An 18961-nucleotide genomic window follows, 5' to 3' on the forward strand; every position below is an offset into this window, starting at 1 on the left:
CTTTGTTTATTTTTCTTCATATACATATATATAAAAAATGTTTCTTGTATGTTGCCATGTAAACAAATTTCTTAACCTGTGAAAAGAAACGCAATAAAAAATCTATATAAAAAAACAAAAACAAATGTCTTTTGTCTCATTTGTTTGATTTTCCATTCTATCTCCTGATTCATCATTTTCATGTATTGTACTTGATATAACTTTATTTCTCTCAATATCTCTTGCGACTTTGGTTTTGCTCTCAATTTCTTTTCACTTTCCTTTATTTTCTCCAATATTTTGTCCTTCTTCTCATTTTGAATTCTCTTCTTTATTGCATTCTGTTGTATCAAGAACCCCGCTTTGCTTGCGTCCCAGATTACTCTTTTTTCAACATTAGTGTTCATATTTATCTCAAAATAGTCTCTCAAGGTTTTTTGGGCCTTCTTAGTCACTTCTTCATCTCTAAATAAGGTGTCATTCATCCTCCATCCAGGAGCCATTTGGTGTTAGTTTCATCTCCATCTTCACAGCATTATGGTCGGAGCAGGTTTTTGGACAAATTTCCACTTTTCTTGTCTTTGGTGCCATTCCTCTAGTTACCTGTCAGGGAACTGACATCAGAGGCACAGGAGAAGGAGAGGGTCTCTGATTCGGCAGGAGAAGGTCCCAGCGCTAGGGGGAGACTCAGCTGGGAAGAAGGGGAAGAGAATGAGTGTAACACCAGGGATCCAGGAGAGCAACGGGACAGGGAGGTGCAGGGGCTCCAGGACTCTTCGTTGGAAGTTAGTGAGGAGAGCCCAAGCACCCCGCTGCCCACGCCCACCCTGTGCAGGAGACTCCTGAGCAGTGAGAGGCGGAGACGATTGGGTGTCAAACAGCTCTTATGTTGGCAGCGCTTTAAGAAACGCCCACAGACAGATTCTACGAGTGACTAAGGGCAGCCACACTGAGATGGGCTGTGCAGTCCGGAGGGTTTAACCAGGCAATCCAATGCTCAAACGGGGCAGGATTACGCACGAGTAACTCCCAACCACTACATTACCCATATTTGGTCAATTCTTGTCCATGTCATTTTGGCTTCAGAGAAGAAGGTTCCCACTCCGTTCATATCTCCCATCAAAATCACATTATAGTCCAAATAGTCCATCAGGGTCTCATGCAACTTTTTAAAGAATTCAGATTTCCCCTCATTTGGTGCGTAAACTCCTACTCTTAGAAATTTCTCTCCTTGTATTTGAATTTCAATTGCCACAAATCTTCCTTGGTCATCTTTAAAGATAAATTTCGGTGATAGTCTCTCCTTTGCATAAATCACTATTCCTCTTTTTTTAACTTTGTCCGAAGAGATAAACTCCTGACCCAGTCTTTTGTTGATCAATACTTTTCTATGTAGCCTTATCACGTGTTTCCTGTAGACAAATCAAGTCCAATTGTTCCTTTTTTAATAAATGAAAAACTTTTTTTCTTTTCTGGGGGGAGTTGAGACCATTAGTATTCCAGCTTAATAGTTGCAGAGCCATGATGTGGTTACTTTACTTTTCCTCCAACTGCGCCAAGTGCCTGTTCCTGCTCTGTCGATGGTATCACCTTCTCTGGGCAGTCCAGTCCAAAAGGTAGTTTTGCTATGTCTAATATTCCTCTTTCTAGTGCTCTTAGCTCTTCTCCAGATTCTTTCTGCAGGTCTTCTCCGTGGTCTTTCAAAAATCTTTCTTTGTCGTCCACTGATCTTATTTTTGTCTTTCTTCCTTTGAAGCTGAAAGATAGGCCTTGGGGAAATTCCCACCTAAAGATAATTCTGTTGCTTCTCAGCAGGGCAACCAAATCTCGATAATTGGACCTAAGGTCCAAAAGATATTTCGGAATGTCTTTAAATATCTCCACTTTTGACTGATGTATTTCCAAAGTCTTCTGAAAGTGCAGACTCAAGATTTTGTCTCTCTCCTCTTTTGTTCGGAGGGTGATCAAACAGTTCTTTTCCCCTCCTCTTCCAAGCCTGAAAGCACTCACTATCTTAAAATCTTCCTTCTCCAAATCTAGGTCCCAAAAGTCTGCAAATTCCTGCGTAAGAAAGTCAGACAGATTGTCTTTCTCAAATTCAGGTATGGCCCTGATCCTCAAATTCATTTGTTTCTCCTTCAATTCAATCATAGACAATATCGACCTGTGGTCCTCAAGTTGTCTATGTATCGGTGGTATCTTTTCTTCTACAGCAACTGCTATTTCCTTTGCTTCTTCAGCTGTTTTTCGGGTCAAAGTAGATTCCTGTAGCAGTTTCTCAATAGTTTCTGTATTAGTATTTACCTTCTGTCCCAGATTATTAATACTTGTAGTATTTTGGTCAATTTTAATTGATGCTTCAGCTACTTGTTTACTTAGTTTTTCCAGAGATTCATTAATTTTGCCTAAGGCCTGAGCTAAAACATCTTCGGATGCCATTCCTTTAGGTTTAGGTTGTACAAATGCAGCCCCTGATGATGCAGAGGGGCCAGATGTTGATGCTCTTCACTGCAGCCCAGTGTCTGGACGAAAAGATCTACCAGACCTTGTTGTTTTTTCCTGAGGCAAATCTATCTTTTCTTTTCCATCTGCCATAACACTCTAAGTTAAAGCCCATGGTCAGTCCCACAGCCAGAATTTGTTTTGAAGTGGAAAATTCCCCTGGCCCAGTTGTTATTGTAACAATTTCAAACTTCCTCTAGGGGGACACAGTAGCAGTCAAAAGTTGTTGCCTTAAAAAAATAGCCTTTTTTAATCCTCCAATTCACAAAATAGACAACAGTTTCAATTTCAGTTATTTTTCAGTTACTTTTAAAACCAAGAGAAGCCAGCCAGAAACATTGTATCTCACTTGCAGAGTTAGCTGTCAAAAAGTACTCTATTCACCAACAGCGCAATTCACAGTACGGCATTCTTATTGTCCATTGGCAGCCCGTTCCCAGGTTTTAAGCGGTGGGTTTTAGCTTCCTTTCCTCTCTTTTTGCAGGGAAATACAGTTCACACCTTCCCCCCTCCTCTCCTGCAACCAAGGGGGGAAATCACTTGTTTTGATGTTAGAATTATAGTCCTTTCCAGGCGTCTTTCAAGGTTTTAGTTACAAGTTCGTTACTTTACTCTATTTACAAAGAACGGAAGGCAGACTTCCTGTTTATGCCTCCCCGCTTCAGTACCAAATTACGCCTTTGTTCTCCTTTATTTCCAAAATTAACCTACTCATGGGTAGTTGTTTTTGTAGCCAGATTGTCACAGGAAAAAGGTAGTGCTCTCCGGTAACGGCTGTGCGGCTTCGCTCCACGGAAGAAGCAGTTGACTCTCAGCACCGCGCCGCTTCCCCGCTTCACTCTGGAGCCCGTAATTGGGCTCCCTTGCAAATTGGGGGGGGGCGCAAAAGGTGCCCACCGAGTCCCACGGTCACAGGCTTCACCCGCCTGTGATTTTTTCAAGGGTCCCCACTTCGCCGTAGCAGAACAGACCCAATTTCCATAGGGCCAGTCCCTCCGGATCAGAGGGAGTCTGCCATTACCGATGGCGCCACCCCGGAAGTTCCAACTCTACAATTCTCTGGTGCAGGTTTGTGCAGAGTCTTAGGTACAAGTTGGATGCAAGGGGTGCATAGGATTGCAGTCCATCTTATGCACTTGGGAATAAGTCCCACTGATCATGATGAGACTCACAGGCGAGTAGATTGTTGCTGTGCAGTCCTGTTTTTTAAATAAATGTTTTCCTTTTCAGATAATACAGAGCATGGTGAAATCACAATAAATATAACCTCCTCTTCAGTTGTTTCAAGCACTACTACACGTTCCACATAATATCTGTACTGCATTGTTTAGCGTGGCAGCACCTGCACTTTGGAATTCCCCGCCTATTGCAATAAAGCACATGCCTTTGCTAGACTCTTTTCGGGCAACTGCTAAAAGCATTCTTCTTTAGGCAAGCATACCTAGATTCTTAGGAAGTTGAAGCAATTTTTATCTTAATGTTTTGTATGTTTTAAAGTAGGATTGTTAATTTTTCTTGATTTTAGTGCTTTTTTGTTTTTTGTTTTTGTTTTGGTAATCCACTTTGCAGGTTTTTAAAAAATAAATTTTATTAAATAAATAAACAATAAATATAAATAAAATAACACAAGCCAATACACAATCCAAGCTGTAAATTTAAGTATCTGTCGACAGTTGCCTACTTGTTATCAGAAGCCCAGAATCCTAATAATAATAATACAGTGGTGCCTCGCAAGACGAAATTAATTCGTTCCGCAAGTTTTTTCTTCTTGCGAGTTTTTCGTCTTGCAAAGCACGGTTTCCCATAGGAATGCATTGAAAATCAATTAATGCGTTCCTATGGAAACCGCTTGCCAGGCTGGCGGTGCGGAGAAGGGCTTTTCTCCCCACCGCAAGCCTTCAGGACAGGTACAGGAACAGAGGGGAAGGGGCGCAGCACTTCTCCTCTGTTCCCGGGGCTTGCGGTGGGAGGAGGGTTTTTCCTCCCCACCGCCAACATTCAGAACAGCATTCTGAATGTTGGCGGTGGGAAGGAAAACCCTCCTCCCACCGCAAGTCTTCAGGACAGCCTTCCGAAGGCTCGTGCGGGGAGAAGGGCTTTCCGCCCCACCCCCAGCCTTCGGAGCAGCCTTCCGAAGGCTGGCGCGGGGAGAAGGGCTTTTCTCCCCACCGCCAGCCTTCGGAGGAGGTCCGAGGACAGTGGGGAAGACGCGCTGCGCTTCCCCGCTGTCCCGGAGATTTCCCTATGGGCTTTCATCTTGCGAAGGAAGCCCATAGGGAAATTCGTTTTGCGAAGCGCCTCCAAAACGGAAAACCCTTTCGTCTAGCGGGTTTTCCGTCTTGCGAGGCGTTTGTCTTGCGGGGCACCACTGTAATAAATTATTTGCACCCCGCCCATCTGACTGGGTCTCCTAAGCCACTCTGGGCGGCTTCCAACAAAGATTAAAAATACATTAAAGTGGGGACTTCCGGGTTAGCGCCTCCGGTAATGGCTGAATTCCTCTGATCGGGAGGAATTTGCTTCATGGAAATTAGGGTCTGGCCGCCACGACGAAGGCAGGGACCCACAAAAAATCACAGGCAGGAGAAGCCTGTGAATGTGGGATTCGGCTGGCACCTACTCGCGGGGAAACCCGGTTTCAGGGATCCAGAGTGACGTGGGGTGAGTGGCGCGGTGCTTCGAATTGACTGCTACTTTCACGGAGTGAAGCCGCATTGCTGTTGCCGGAGAGCGCTGACTTTTTCCTGTGGACAATTTGATCTTAAAACAACTACCCGTGAGTAGAACGGAAAATTGGATTTTTTAAACGTCTTAATTTGGCACCGAAACGGGGAGGTTTCAAACAGGAAGTCCACCTTCCCCTTTTGTAAATAGACTGAAGCAAAGAGGCTGCAAGCTAAAGTCTTGGAAAGCTTTTCATAAAGGATTAAACTTCCATCGGCTAAAATCATCAAACCCCCCTTGGAAGCAGGAGAAGAGGGGGGAAATTTTAGACCGCGTAAGCCTGCAGGAGAGAGTGAAGAAAGTCAAATTACCACCGCTCTGAACCTGGAAACGGGCTGCTAGTAAGACTGAAGTTTTGGATATGCTCATTGACTGTGAATAGATCGTTTGTTGACAGTAAGTTAAAGAAGAGAAATACATTGTTTCCATTGTCTCCTTCTGCGTTTAAAAAGGAGTAAAAGTAATTGAAAATTGAAACTAACTTTATTGCTTGAACTGTGCTTAAAAGGATTGATACAAATAGAAATTGCTTCCCCCTAGAGGAAGCCTTTGAAATTGTTACATGAGCTGAGCTGGGGGAATTTCCAGCTGCAAGATTTGGATTGACCATCTGGGATTGACCTTGGACCGTTGGGAATGTTGACAGAAGAAGCCTTAGTGGTTGCATTATGTAAGATTAATGACTCACTGGAACAGCTCCATAAGAAGACGGATGTGATGATTATAAAAATTGATGACTTGGAGCGAGAAGTGACTAGTTTGGGACGGGAAGTGAATATTGGTACAGAAACTGTTTGGGAATCGATGCAGGGATCTACTTTGACATGGCGAGTTGGGGAGAGGGCGGGGGAGAGAGCTGTTGTGGAGCCTGAAGTGAAGTGGCACAGGTGGAGAGGGGGAGAGCCCCAGCCTCGCAGATGCAATTTGATGACTATGAGTTGATGCCTTTTGTGACTGAATTTGGAGAAGGTCGGACTTTGAGGATTGGAGCCCCGCTTGGACTGGAGAGGGAAGGTTGGATATGAAGGTTCATGCAGGGATTTATTGACCTTTGGGGCCTGGACTTGGGTCAGGAGGAGACTGGAGTTGTGGGGACCGCCAGACTTGGAGGAACTTTGAAATACGACTGGAAATATCTTTTGAATTTTAGTTTTAACTATGGAGATTTGGCTGACTTGTCGAGAAGGAATAAAAACATTGAAACATTGCTAGGTGGGAATTTCCCCGAGATCCACTTTTCAGCATCAAAAGAAGGAAAATAAGAACAAGATCAGGAGAAGACAAAGTAAAGTGCATGTATAAATATGAAGAAGACCTGCAGAAGGGACTTGGAAAAGAGTTAAGAGCCTCGGACAGAAGATCACCAGGTTGATGGACTTTATGGAGTTGACGGAAATGACTGGCAGAATCCAAGACCAGGGAGAAGAGACGGTGGAAGAATATTGGAAAAAGTTTAAAATCTATGTATGGAAATAATGTAAAATTAATGAGTGTTAGAAAAATGTTGGAAGAGAATTATACGGCTTTAGTAGAAATGTTTTAAGGAATTAAGCATAAATAAGTATTATAGTATTAATGGAAATGTTGGAATTAATGGAAAGGTTAAAATATGTTAAGATAATCATATGACAGAAAATATAGAAAGATGGAAAGGATTTGCTGAAATAATTAATAGAAATGGAATACAAAAAGGGAGGTGAGAGGAGGTCGATGAAACAAGGGAATGAAAGGGAGGATATTGAGATGGTATGATGTGTGTTTTTTGAACTGTTTTTGCTTTCGTTTTGTTTAATGTGTTAATGTTGTGTATTGTACTGTATTGTTTTTTCTTTTTCTTTTTCTTCTTTTTTCTTTTCTTTTCCCCTTTTTGTAAGGTTTAAAAGTAATAAATATATATTTTTTAAAGTACATTAAATGTCACAGATTAAAAACTTCCCTAAACAGGGCTGACTTCAGATGTCTTCTAAATGTCTGGTAGTTGTTTATCTCTTTGACATCTGATGGGAGGGCGTTCCACAGGGCGGGCGCCACTACTGAGAAGGCCCTGTAACTTCACTTCTTGCAGTGAGGGAACCGCCAGAAGGCTCTCGGCACTGGACCTGTGTCCAGACATATATATATATATATAAATAATAAATGTTATAAATAAATAAATTTCTTTATTATTTATTATTTATATCTGGCAGAGTTTCTCCAGCCACCATGGGGAAACCTTCATAAAGGGTTGGTTTCGTGGCGACAGCTGCCGTAGAACTCCGTGAATTTGTAGACTGCCGCTTTGCAGCGGAGCAGCAGGTAGGTGCTCTAACCCACATAATCCTCACATAAGGCTCACATAATCCTAATCCTAATCCCCTAACCCTCTAGTCCTAGCCCTGGCCCTAACCCTAACCCTAACGGCATTGTGTCATTCGTTCCGTGTTTTTTGGTGAATATGCTCTCATGTGTCTTTGGGTGTTGCGCCATTTTGGGACGGGGGAATGTAGGTCCCTGAGACTCTCACGTCTTACTGAACATTTGGGTCTTCATGGAAAAGGCCAGTGGAGGTATGAAAAACAAAATGAAACAACTCTGTTTTTCTCTCTTTCTTTTATTAGAGACAAAATGGCAAACTTATTATTACTAGAATTAATTTGTGAAAACTGTAATAATGCTGTTTCCAACTCAAGTAACTGTCACTTAAATAACACACAGGCAAAAAGGAGAAGAAATTGTACAAGGAATTAAATAAGTTGAAAGAAATGTGCAGACTTAATAAATAACAAAAAAATGCCTCTCAGATAAAACAGAATTCTTGAGGTGTTGGTTTTTTTTAAAATCTTCCCTTAGATAAAAGTAACCTGGTACAGTAACAAAAACACAAAAATATTAAAAATTGATTTAACAAATGTATTAACATTCTCCAATATTCCGAAATGCTTAGCCCATATAATATTTACATCATGGAATATTGTATCAGCAGGCAACACAGAAAGGGAAACCATTATGAATCACAGGAGATGTTTTGGATATACATATATTATCAATATATATAGACTAATTTCCTCCCATTACTTAAAATTATATTAATTAGGTTAATAATATACCTTCAATATTTTTTAAAAAATATATTACTGTCAACTGGTCCTCTGCTATTTAAAAACAACTGTAAGTCCTTAGGGTCTACAGCACAGTCTTCCTACATTTTTATTGAAGAGTATGAATACACCATAGCTCCAAGATGGTAGATACCTTAAAAAATGGCTCCAAGAAGATTGTGTTGCTTGGGGGGGGGGGATATAGATTGCAACTGTGTACACTCACGGATACTGAACACATCACTAGGAGCCAGTCAAGAGAGCAGAACACACCAGTCTCCCACCCCATAAAAACCTTTCATGAGGCAGTTTGGTAGCAACCAATGGCCCAGATCCTAATTCAAGTGCTGTTCTTTGCAGGATGTGATCTTACTCTTTCTAGCACCAGGTGCAAACAGGACATATTTCACAGATTCCACACACAGGACAGTTCAAATTTAACACTGCAATTTGAAATGTAAATTTGAAATGTAACACTGCGATTTCCAAAACTCACCTCTGCAGCAAACTCAGTGTGTTGCATCCCTGCCAAAACTACAAGATTCCTTTTTACACCCACTTGGTACATGGTCAGAATAGTGCTTTTGCAACAGCTTAAGATTTATAGCAGCTTTGCACATGCACACTATCTTTTAAAAAATAAGAAGATATAAAAAAAATAAAATAAGCAGAGTCGGAGCACCCTTTGGGTGGGTGAGCACCCGATTCTACCTTCCCTTAAAGGGTCCTTTTAAAAAGCTCCCAGGATATTTGTGTCTCTTGTCTCAACCACCTGAGAAAGAGACAGGTGGTGGTGTGGGGATGGGTGGGTTGGAGCCAGAGGACTCAAACTGCAGTTCACAGGGATTATTGGGAGACAAAGAGTTTTTCACACAACAGATCAACATGGTGCACAGTGTGAGCTGTCCCTATTCTCCCTCCCTATGTTGGAAGTATGGAGGCCCATAGCATTGCCCCAAGGGCAGTCCCCTCCTCTGCACACAGCTGTCACAGCTCAACGATTGTCAAGTACTGGTGACCAGTTTTATGTCATTCAAACTGGATGGGTGACCGTCTGGTTGATCATACACCAGAAACCACAACAAATTTCCTTCCAGTGATAAAGCATTAAAGGTGGTCAGAGTGCAAGACCACCTCACTCACTCATTCATTCATTCTCATGCCCAAACGAACACTAGATAAAAATATATATTATTATTTCAACATACTTCCAACGTCTTCTGAAGTTCTTGTGATTCTTAGAATGTCTTTTTGTGCTTGCAAAAACTACGAAGGAAATTACTTACCTAATTTCCTTATAATGGTTTCAAGTTCCTGACTTTATTACAGGTTAATTATCTTCCTATATAAAGATGCAATCACTTAGCTGTGTTGATTCCATTGCAGGCTCTTCTCCTCGCCTCCCCCACAGCTCTGCTGAATGAACTGCCAAGCCTTGAAGAGCATAGGAAGTCCAAAATGGAACAATGGGCTGAGCAGTTTAATCACCATCCACAAGCCCACCAACAATGGGCTGAACAGTTTAATCACCATCCATGTCACTTTTACATGTATGCTTTAAATTCCCTCCTGGGGTGTGCAGAGGAGACAGAAGTCTCCAAAATTTAATTTAGCTTAAGGAGAAATTAAACAATGTGCAATCTAAAACAGCATCACCACAAAAAATATATTTAGGGTTTTATAAGTCTCAATTTTCAGAAGCCCACGCATATATTTCACTACTGTTTCCAGTAGTGAAATGCCAAAACATTTCAGTCATTTTCCTTCCTGTTATTCATATATTTTCCCCGACCATCCATGAGAGGTGAATGGCATTTGAGTCCCTTTGAAATATGAAATCATGGCTCATCTGTGTTTCAACAGGACTTAAATACAACAAATGCGTCCCTTGGATTCTTCTCTGCACACACAGCAGTTGAACTAAGACAGATTAAAAACAAACCTTCCATAAAAATTTGAGAATATTCTAGAGCACAGCAGAACTGAAATCAAATGAGGTCATATTCATTATTTTTTTTTTACTGCTATTGGGAATTTGCTAAAATGAAAATAGGAATTATTACATTACAGAGCGTTTTAGCTGCCTCTGGAAAAACAATAATCTAAACCTAGGCTATTTTAAATAATAGCTTACTCAATGTTTACAAAAATGAGGTCATTGCACAGCAGTTTTTAAAATTCACATCCACTTCATAAGAGCGGATCCAAAAAAGAAAGCAACGCCCTGTTACTTCCAATGATAAGTCTGAAACATAGCGCCAACACAAGGCTGTGGGTGCCATGCTAAGAAGGCGTAGAACTAACTGAAGGAACTAAATGAACTAACAAAGGTAAGAAAGAAGGGGAAGTCCAAGTGGAATGTGCAGAGGCAGCCAGACACATTTGGCTTCAGGGCTAGCCAAACAGACTAGAGGACCCCAAGGAGTCATGTGGCCTCTTCTAGGCAGGAGGGCCAAGGGTCTTTCTGTGCATGCTCCGAGGATGCACCAACCCAAGGCAGCGGTTTCTCTTAGCAGGGACTCTGCAGGTATGATCTAAGAAACAAAGGATCTGAGCAGAATTTTAGGATACAGAGAACAAAACTTAAAAGAATTTTGGTGCAAAGAATGCACCAAAGAATGCACAGGGGCACTTTAGCAACCCTAAAATGCAACCATGGTCAGCAGACATCCTTAATCCATGGTTGCTGTGGTTCCAAATTCCTTAACTCAGAAGCTACTTAGAAGAGGCAGAAAACATTTCAGGACTTCTTATTGTATGGAGCCAAAAGGTTGCTTGCCTGGAACCTCAGAGTGCCATTTCCACAGGGGGGAAAAGCCAGGAGTTGGCCTGTGAATCGGTTGCCCAAGATTCGTGTCCCAGAGGACAGTTTTGGAGGTTCAGGGCAACGGACTTAGCAGCACTCTCAAAAAACTGTAACCTGGAATGTATTAAAATGCAGATAATGAAGATAATTTTAAGTGCAATTTGTCAAACAAAAGGGAAAAAAATGCATTCCATTCCATGGAGAAAGTGTCTAGATCACAGATGAATGGGGAGCCCACTCAAAGCTGCTCCACCCCAGCTTCTTAACATGCAAGAGGACAGAGAGTGATGCTCTATGACAAATTCAAGGACTGGGGGACTTTAGCTTGCTTTTCTTGGAGAACACAATTCTTTGGGCTGCAGAAGTTGTGCACAACCAACCATACAAGATGAACCAAGCTCTTGACTTGTCCAATGGAAGGAACATGCACACAATAAATAATGATGGAGCCCTGGGGAGGAGAGCATCAATGCAGAATCATATGCTACAGAATGTCCTCCCTTCAAGATCCAGTCCAACAAAAAGGGACTTCCAATATTATTCTGCAAAAGTGATTAACTATTTGAAAATGTGGTGGTTAGCCAATGGTCATTTTTCCAGTCATTTCTGCATGACCCCCTGCATGACCCCCCAGGTGTCACTCTCTCTTCCTTTCTGCTGGTTCCCTCTGCAGTTGCCTGAGGCTGACAGCATCCCTTGCAAGACAAGATTGTCAGGGCGACACTTTGGGACAGCAAAGAATCCACATCCATCTGCAACCCAATCCAATAGGATCTTAAAATTGGATTTGTTTTAAACATTTTTAAAAGAAAGTGCCATTGGCCAGGAATGGAGAGAAGCTGATTTTGCATTCCCCATAAACCTGTCTAACAGAACCAGCAGTAAAAAATATGTAAAAGAAAAAACCCAGGAAAAGCACACAGAGAGAAACACTTACCCAACTGAACAACACTAGCACACACACAAACAAACAAACAAACAAACAAACAAACGGTTTCTGCCCATAGCTCATCATCATCTGCTGTCAAGTACAGTCCAGCACGAAGTGTTTGTTCCCCTAGAAGCAGCAGCAGCAGGAAACATTTAAAACCACAGGACACATAGTTCAGTCCATTCCAAGGACATGGGAAAAGGAGACATGTTGTTGGTGGCCAGCAGAACAAGAATGTGCATATGGAAGTCACTAGTGACGTCATGGGAGGAGTCAGTCCACCCTGGAAGGTGGCAACTCTTTCCACACGTCCAACACACAGCCCCGTGGCATAAAAATGCAGTCATGAAAATCAGGTAGTTGCCCATTCAGATTGCAAGTCTACAGTATGCACCTGAAGAGGTTTATTGCAAATAAGCAACATTTTCGGGGGCTGCCCTGTTGGGAGTGCAAGCTGCCTGGGAGTGCAAGAAACTTCTTTTGCCTGCTCCGTTGTTGGCAACAACTCCCCTCCCCACCCCCTGGTTGTTGCATTGGCCTTCTCTGAGGCCTTGGTCCCTGTGCCACTATTTTTTGAGCTCAGCACTTGCCCCTGAGCCCTTCACCCAACTCCGGGGAGTGGGCAAGGAACTAACAGCGATGCAGTGACAGACAGACATCCCCTGCAATGGCACAGCCTTTCCTTGCCTGGGTCCTAAAGGCCGTTGCTGTTCCTGTGGCTGAGGGGGGGCTTGGAGAGCTCCACAACTGCAGAGCGGGATTTATTCAGGAACTTGGGTGCCCGACGTAAGAGCAGCTGTGCTTCTGTGAACGTTTCGGTCAGTTCCTTCTTCCATTGTACAAACTCTGGGTCACTCTGGGGAAAAACAAATGCACACACACAAAAATCAGTTTTTTCTTCAGAATCCATTGTACCAGCAAGATAACTACAACTTGTCTCATACAGTTTTGTAAGGAAAGACTCTTGACAGAGATAGAGACAAACATTACCGGAAGTTGGGAGCCCACAGCTCAGTGGAGCACCTGCAGAAGGTCCCTAATCTGACTCTTGGAATGCCTAGTAAAATGAAGAGTGGGGAAAAAGTAACTCTGTGCCTCAGATCCCAGAGTGTCACTGCCAGCCAGTGTAGGCATTATTGAGCTAAAGAGTCTGACTCCAGCAAGTTCAAAGTTGCTATTTGCAAATGCTCAAAGAGGTAAAGGGGCAGGGGCCAGGTGGAAGCATGCAACTATTTTATTGCACAGGGTGGTGGGGCATGTGCAAGACTGGTTGATCCAAAGGAGTTGGGGCAGACACAAAGCTGCTTTTGTAAGCCAGACAGCAAATGTATCGGGTATTCCTAGGAGGGCGGCTAAAGCAAACTTAAATGAGGGAATCACTCTCTCAAAAAAGTTTTACAGTCCTCAGAAACACAGAACTTTAACAGAACAAATCTGTTCCTACGGACATCTGGGTTCAGAAAGAGGTGTGCTCTCAGTACCCAAGAGGGATGCAACATTGCATTAGCCAACAATGGTATCTTATGTGCTAAAATGGCTCAAAATATATTTAAGGAAGAAACATGCCCAAAGTCACTGCTGCTGTGGCACACACACAACCCGGCCTGTTGTTCTCCTATTTTAAAGGCCCCACCAGCTTTCTCCATACCCACTGCATGCTCCTAAAAGAACTAGTGGACAGCAGAGCAGTGAAACCCTCCCCTGCGGTGGCAGAAGAGCCCCATAGAATCATAGAATCATAGAGTTGGAAGAGACCACAAGGGCCATCGAGTCCAACCCCCTGCCAAGCAGGAAACACCATCAGAGCACTCCTGACATATGGTTGTCAAGCCTCTGCTTAAAGACCTCCAAAGTAGGAGACTCCACCACACTCCTTGGCAGCAAATTCCACTGTCGAACAGCTCTTACTGTCAGGAAGTTCTTCCTAATGTTTAGGTGGAATCTTCTTTCTTGTAGTTTGGATCCATTGCTCCGTGTCCGCTTCTCTGGAGCAGCAGAAAACAACCTTTCTCCCTCCTCTATGTGACATCCTTTAATATATTTGAACATGGCTATCATATCACCCCTTAACCTCCTCTTCTCCAGGCTAAACATGCCCAGCTCCCTTAGCCGTTCCTCATAAGGCATCGTTTCCAGGCCTTTGACCATTTTGGTTGCCCTCCTCTGGACACGTTCCAGTTTGTCAGTGTCCTTCTTGAACTGTGGTGCCCAGAACTGGACACAGTACTCCAGGTGAGGTCTGACCAGAGCAGAATACCGTGGCACTATTACTTCCCTTGATCTAGATGCTATACTCCTATTGATGCAGCCCAGAATTGCATTGGCTTTTTTAGCTGCCGCGTCACACTGTTGGCTCATGTCAAGTTTGTGGTCAACCAAGACTCCTAGATCCTTTTCACATGTACTGCTCTCAAGCCAGGTGTCCCCCATCTTGTATTTGTGCCTCTCATTTTTTTTGCCCAAGTGCAATACTTTACATTTCTCCCTGTTAAAATTCATCTTGTTTGTTTTTGCCCAGTTCTCTAATCTGTCAAGGTCGTTTTGAAGTGTGATCCTGTCCTCTGGGGTGTTAGCCACCCCTCCCAGTTTGGTGTCATCTGCAAATTTGATCAGGATGCCCTTGAGTCCATCATCCAAGTCGTTGATAAAGATGTTGAATAAGACCGGGCCCAAGACAGAACCCTGTGGCACCCCACTAGTCACTCTTCTCCAGGATGAAGAGGAACCATTGATGAGCACCCTTTGGGTTCGGTCAGTCAGCCAGTTACAAATCCACTGAGTGGTAGCATAGTCAAGACCGCATTTTACCAGCTTCTTTACAAGAATATCATGGGGCACCTTGTCAAATGCCTTGCTGAAATCAAGGTAGGCTACATCCACTGCGTTCCCTTCATCTACCAGGCTTGTAATTCTGTCAAAAAACGAGATCAGGTTAGTCTGACATGACTTATTTTTCAGAAAACCATGCTGACTATTGGTGATCACAGCATTCCTTTCTAGGTGCTCACAGACTGTTTGCTTAATGATCTGCTCCAGAATCTTCCCTGGTATTGATGTCAGACTGACTGGGCGATAATTATTTGGGTACTCTCTTTTCCCCTTTTTGAAAATAGGGACAACATTTGCCCTCCTCCAGTCTGCCGGGACTTCACCTGTTCTCCAGGAATTCTCAAAGATGACTGCCAGTGGTTCTGAGATCACATCTGCCAGTTCTTTTAATACTCTTGGATGCAGTTCATCTGGCCCTGGAGACTTGAATACATCTAAACTAGCCAAGTATTCTTGTACTATCTCTTTAGTTATTCTGGGCTGTGTTTCCTATGCTGAATCATTTGCTCCAAATTCTTCAGGTCGGGCATTGTTTTCTTTATCGGAGAAGACTGAGGCAAAGAAGGCATTGAGGAGTTCAGCCCTTTCTGTGTCCCCTGTTTGCATTTCACCATCTTCTCCTCTGAGTGACCCCACTGTTTCTTTGTTCTTCCTTTTGCTACGAACATACCCATAAAAGCCTTTTTTGTTGCTTTTAACCTCTCTAGCCAGCCTGAGTTCATTCTGTGCTTTAGCTTTTCTGACTTTGTGTCTACACGTGCTGGCTATTTGTTTGAATTCCTCTTTGGTGGTTTCCCCCCTTTTCCATTTTTTGTACACATCCTTTTTTAATCTTAACTCAGTTAAAAGTTCTTTAGATAGCCACCCTGGCTTCTTTAGGCACCTTCCATGTTTCCGTCTCATTGGTATTGCCTTACATTGTGCTTTTACTATCTCCCTCTTAACAAACTCCCAGCCATCATGAACTCCCTTTCCTTTTAGTATTACTGTCCATGGGATCTCACCCAGCACTTCCCTAAGTTTTATGAAGTCGGCTTTCTTAAAGTCAAGAAATTGAGTCCTAGTATGCTTGGCTGCTCCTTTCCGCTGTATAGTAAACTTCAGAAGAGCATGATCACTCGCGCCTAATGATCCTTCCACTTCTACCCCACTAACCAGCTCATCAACATTGGTTAGGACCAGATCTAAAATGGCTGTTCCTCTTGTTGCTTCTCCCCACTTTCTGGACAATGAAGTTGTCTGCAAGGCCAGTGAGGAATCTGTTTGACCTTATGCTCTTGGCTGAGTTTGACATCCAACAAATATCCGGGTAATTGAAGTCCCCCATTACTACTATCTCCCTTCCTTTTGCATGCTTGGCCATCTGTTCCAGGAAGGCATCATCTATGTCCTCCGTTTGGCTTGGGGATCTATAGTAAACTCCCCAGGCAGAAGGCAGGTCGCTCTGGATGAGTGACCTGCTCCAGCGAGAGCTTGGAGGCTTTTCAAGCCTCTGCCTCCCAGCCTACCTCTCATAGGTGCCACACCTTTCTTAAAGGGATAGCCCTCTGGCCTCAGGATGGGCACTTTCCCTGTGTTTCATAAGTTCTTGCCTTGTGCATCCTTGCACTGCTGAGCAGGCAAGGCAGTGGCTGAGGTGCTTCATTCCCCAGGCTCAGGGCAAGGTCCAGTGTCCAAGTTCTACAAGCCCTGGTGCGGAAGAATCTGATTCATGGGGCTCCTGCCAGTCCCTTAGCACTGGCAGGAGCCCCATAAATCAGATAGGACTGGCTCCTAAGCAGCTGATGCTGCAGCCTCCAACACCATGCCTCAATCACTGATGGCTTCTGAGGTCGTGACAATCCCGATGGATGTGAGCTAGAAAAATTCACAGGCCCAAACCTTGTCACTCCAATAAACTCAGCAGACTGCTTTAGCAACCACGCTGTTCTATCAGTCTCAGTTCCCATATCTGCAAAATGGGAACATTTAGGAGCACAGAAAGCAGATCACTGGTCCACCAAGCTCAGTATTATCCACCAAGCTCAGTATTATCTGGCAGCAGCTCCCTCAGTTTTTGGATGAGGTCATCTTCCCAGCTCTAATTGGCTGGAGACTGAATCTGGGACCTTCTGCACAGCAAATGGGTGTTCTGGCTTTCAGCACCTCCCCAATAATACTGGTGGTGGTGGTTAAGGATTACTGGGACAATGAGGGTATGCTCTCAGCACTTGAAAGGGCTTACTTAGATAATCAAAACATGCTCAACTTCCAGGTTGAGGCTATTTCCATGTGTGTGGAGGGAAGCATTAACAGTTTTGGGTTTTGAACCCAAACCTTCCCCACCTCTAAAAAGACCTTTAAGCTTCAGGACCTCCCTCCCCTCATCCCTCAAAGACGCACAGCCTACCTCACACTGCAGGACAAACTGCTTCCCCCCTTTAATTCTGAGCAAGATGCATTTTTTGTCCTTGATCTGAGTTTCTTCCACCGACAAAATCTGTTCCATAGTCAGCAAATTTTGCTAAGGAAGCAAAAAGGAAAGACAGGTTGAATTGAAGGCCCAGCTGCTACCACAGCTCTGAGAATGAAACTGGCCAAAACCCTAATCCTTGGGTTTTCATAAATTGCTTACAGGGGGTGGGAGGTGGGACTTTGGAAAAGGAAGGAATCTTAGCAGCAGTACAGCTAGCTTCTCTCTACAGAAGTGGCACTTCCTCACAAGGCAACTCATAAATGTCACAACCTGTGCACAGCATCACAAGGCTTGTGGCTTTGTCAAACCAAAGAAAAAGGTGATGTTTTGTTAAGCAAAGGACCCCAAAAGTCTTCATTTAAAAAATGCTACGTGGGGAGGGGGGGAAATCCCTTCCTTTCTTACACTTTTCTGAAAGCTGTTCATGCATGCCAAACCCCAAGTCCTTGTGCCCCCCTCAAACTTGGATGGGAAAGATCTAAGAAGTAGATAAGGGCATTTTGCAGGGGGGCTGGTCACCAGCGTGCTTCCTGTCCACCCATCCTGTCTTCTCCTGGGGTGGGAGAGAGGACATGCAGCAAGTCGGCTGAGATTTGATTCTGCTGGAGAATCAACAGGGTGGGCCTTTTCCCTTCCACAGGGCAATCTTTTCCCACAGGGCAGACCAGGGTGGGTGGGTGAAGGAGACCAAGCTGATGTTTCAGGTTTTGGCATCTAAGCCTAGAAGCAATGGCTACTTCTTCCTGCCTTCCCTACCCAACCCCCAAGTCATTGCTTGGAAAATTTCTCAGATGCTGAATACTGAAGGCTCTACAATATTTATGGAGAGGGAAAAGGGGTGGCAATTATGCCTACCTTATGGAGGTAGACCAGGCATGGCCAAACTTGGCCCTCCAGATGTTTTGGGATTACAACTCCCATCATCCCTAGCTAACAGGACCAGTGGTCAGGGATTAGACACACACCTTTTTACCCCAGGTGGTTCATGAGTATTCAGACAGGAAGTGAATATGGCCTCCCCCCCCCCAATGATTTACTTTAAGTGAACAGAGTCAGATCAGACGAAGGCTTCTAGTCCACCCTACTGCACTACTCAATACAGGAAATTCAGCAAGGGAGCCCCTCCAACAGATGATTGCACAGGCTTTGCAAGAAGACCTCTGGCTGGTGGAACAGCCCAGCACCCCTCTAGGCAACGTCTTCCAATGGCTCAGCTTTTCCTCATGTTCAGCCCCTGAGATCTAATTCTGCCCTCTGGAGCAAGTTTTTGCCTTTTTTCTGTGACTAGCATGGGTGTGTGTCCCAAAGCCCTTTCATGGATAGTTTACCATTTTCGATGGGGCCCAAGGATGCGGAAAGAAATCAGTCATAATTCTGTGAAAAGCAGGAGTTAAAAGGGGAGCTCTGGGGGCCGCAAGGGAAGCGGGGATGTTCCCTGGTGATTTCCCCTAAAGCAGCAACAAAGATGCTCTCTTCTACAGCTGCTACAGGGCAAGTCTCGGGGTCATCCTTACAAAGCAGCAGTTCCCAAAGGCAAAGGACCTGTGACACACTTCACCTGAATCAAAAGTACAAGGAGCAGAGCTTCACTTTTGCAATCGAAAAAGGGCCACAAGCGGAGCCCACAGCAGATCTGGGCACACTTCCTGCCTGGTGAA

General features: G+C 43.9%; 1 protein-coding gene across 5 annotated transcripts in view; it reads right to left on the reverse strand.

Moving 5' to 3' along the window:
* Positions 1-8067: 8067 nt before the first annotated feature.
* The window catches only part of GRK3 (G protein-coupled receptor kinase 3), a 176200-nt gene continuing 165306 nt past the window's right edge, over positions 8068-18961 (reverse strand). For 4 of the 5 annotated variants that reach the window (XM_081168529.1, XM_081168526.1, XM_081168528.1 and 1 more), the window contains 2 exons: positions 17238-17351; positions 8068-12875 (listed from right to left, as the gene is read on the reverse strand). In XM_081168529.1, coding sequence (XP_081024655.1) covers positions 12714-12875; positions 17238-17351 — 276 coding nt within the window. In that variant the 3' untranslated portion in view covers positions 8068-12713. The remainder of the gene's footprint in view (positions 12876-17237; positions 17352-18961) is intronic. The other variant, XM_081168527.1, reaches the window with a different exon arrangement.

The sequence above is a fragment of the Podarcis bocagei genome, assembly GCF_964188305.1.
Source record: "Podarcis bocagei genome assembly, chromosome: 13".
Lineage (NCBI taxonomy): Eukaryota > Metazoa > Chordata > Lepidosauria > Squamata > Lacertidae > Podarcis > Podarcis bocagei.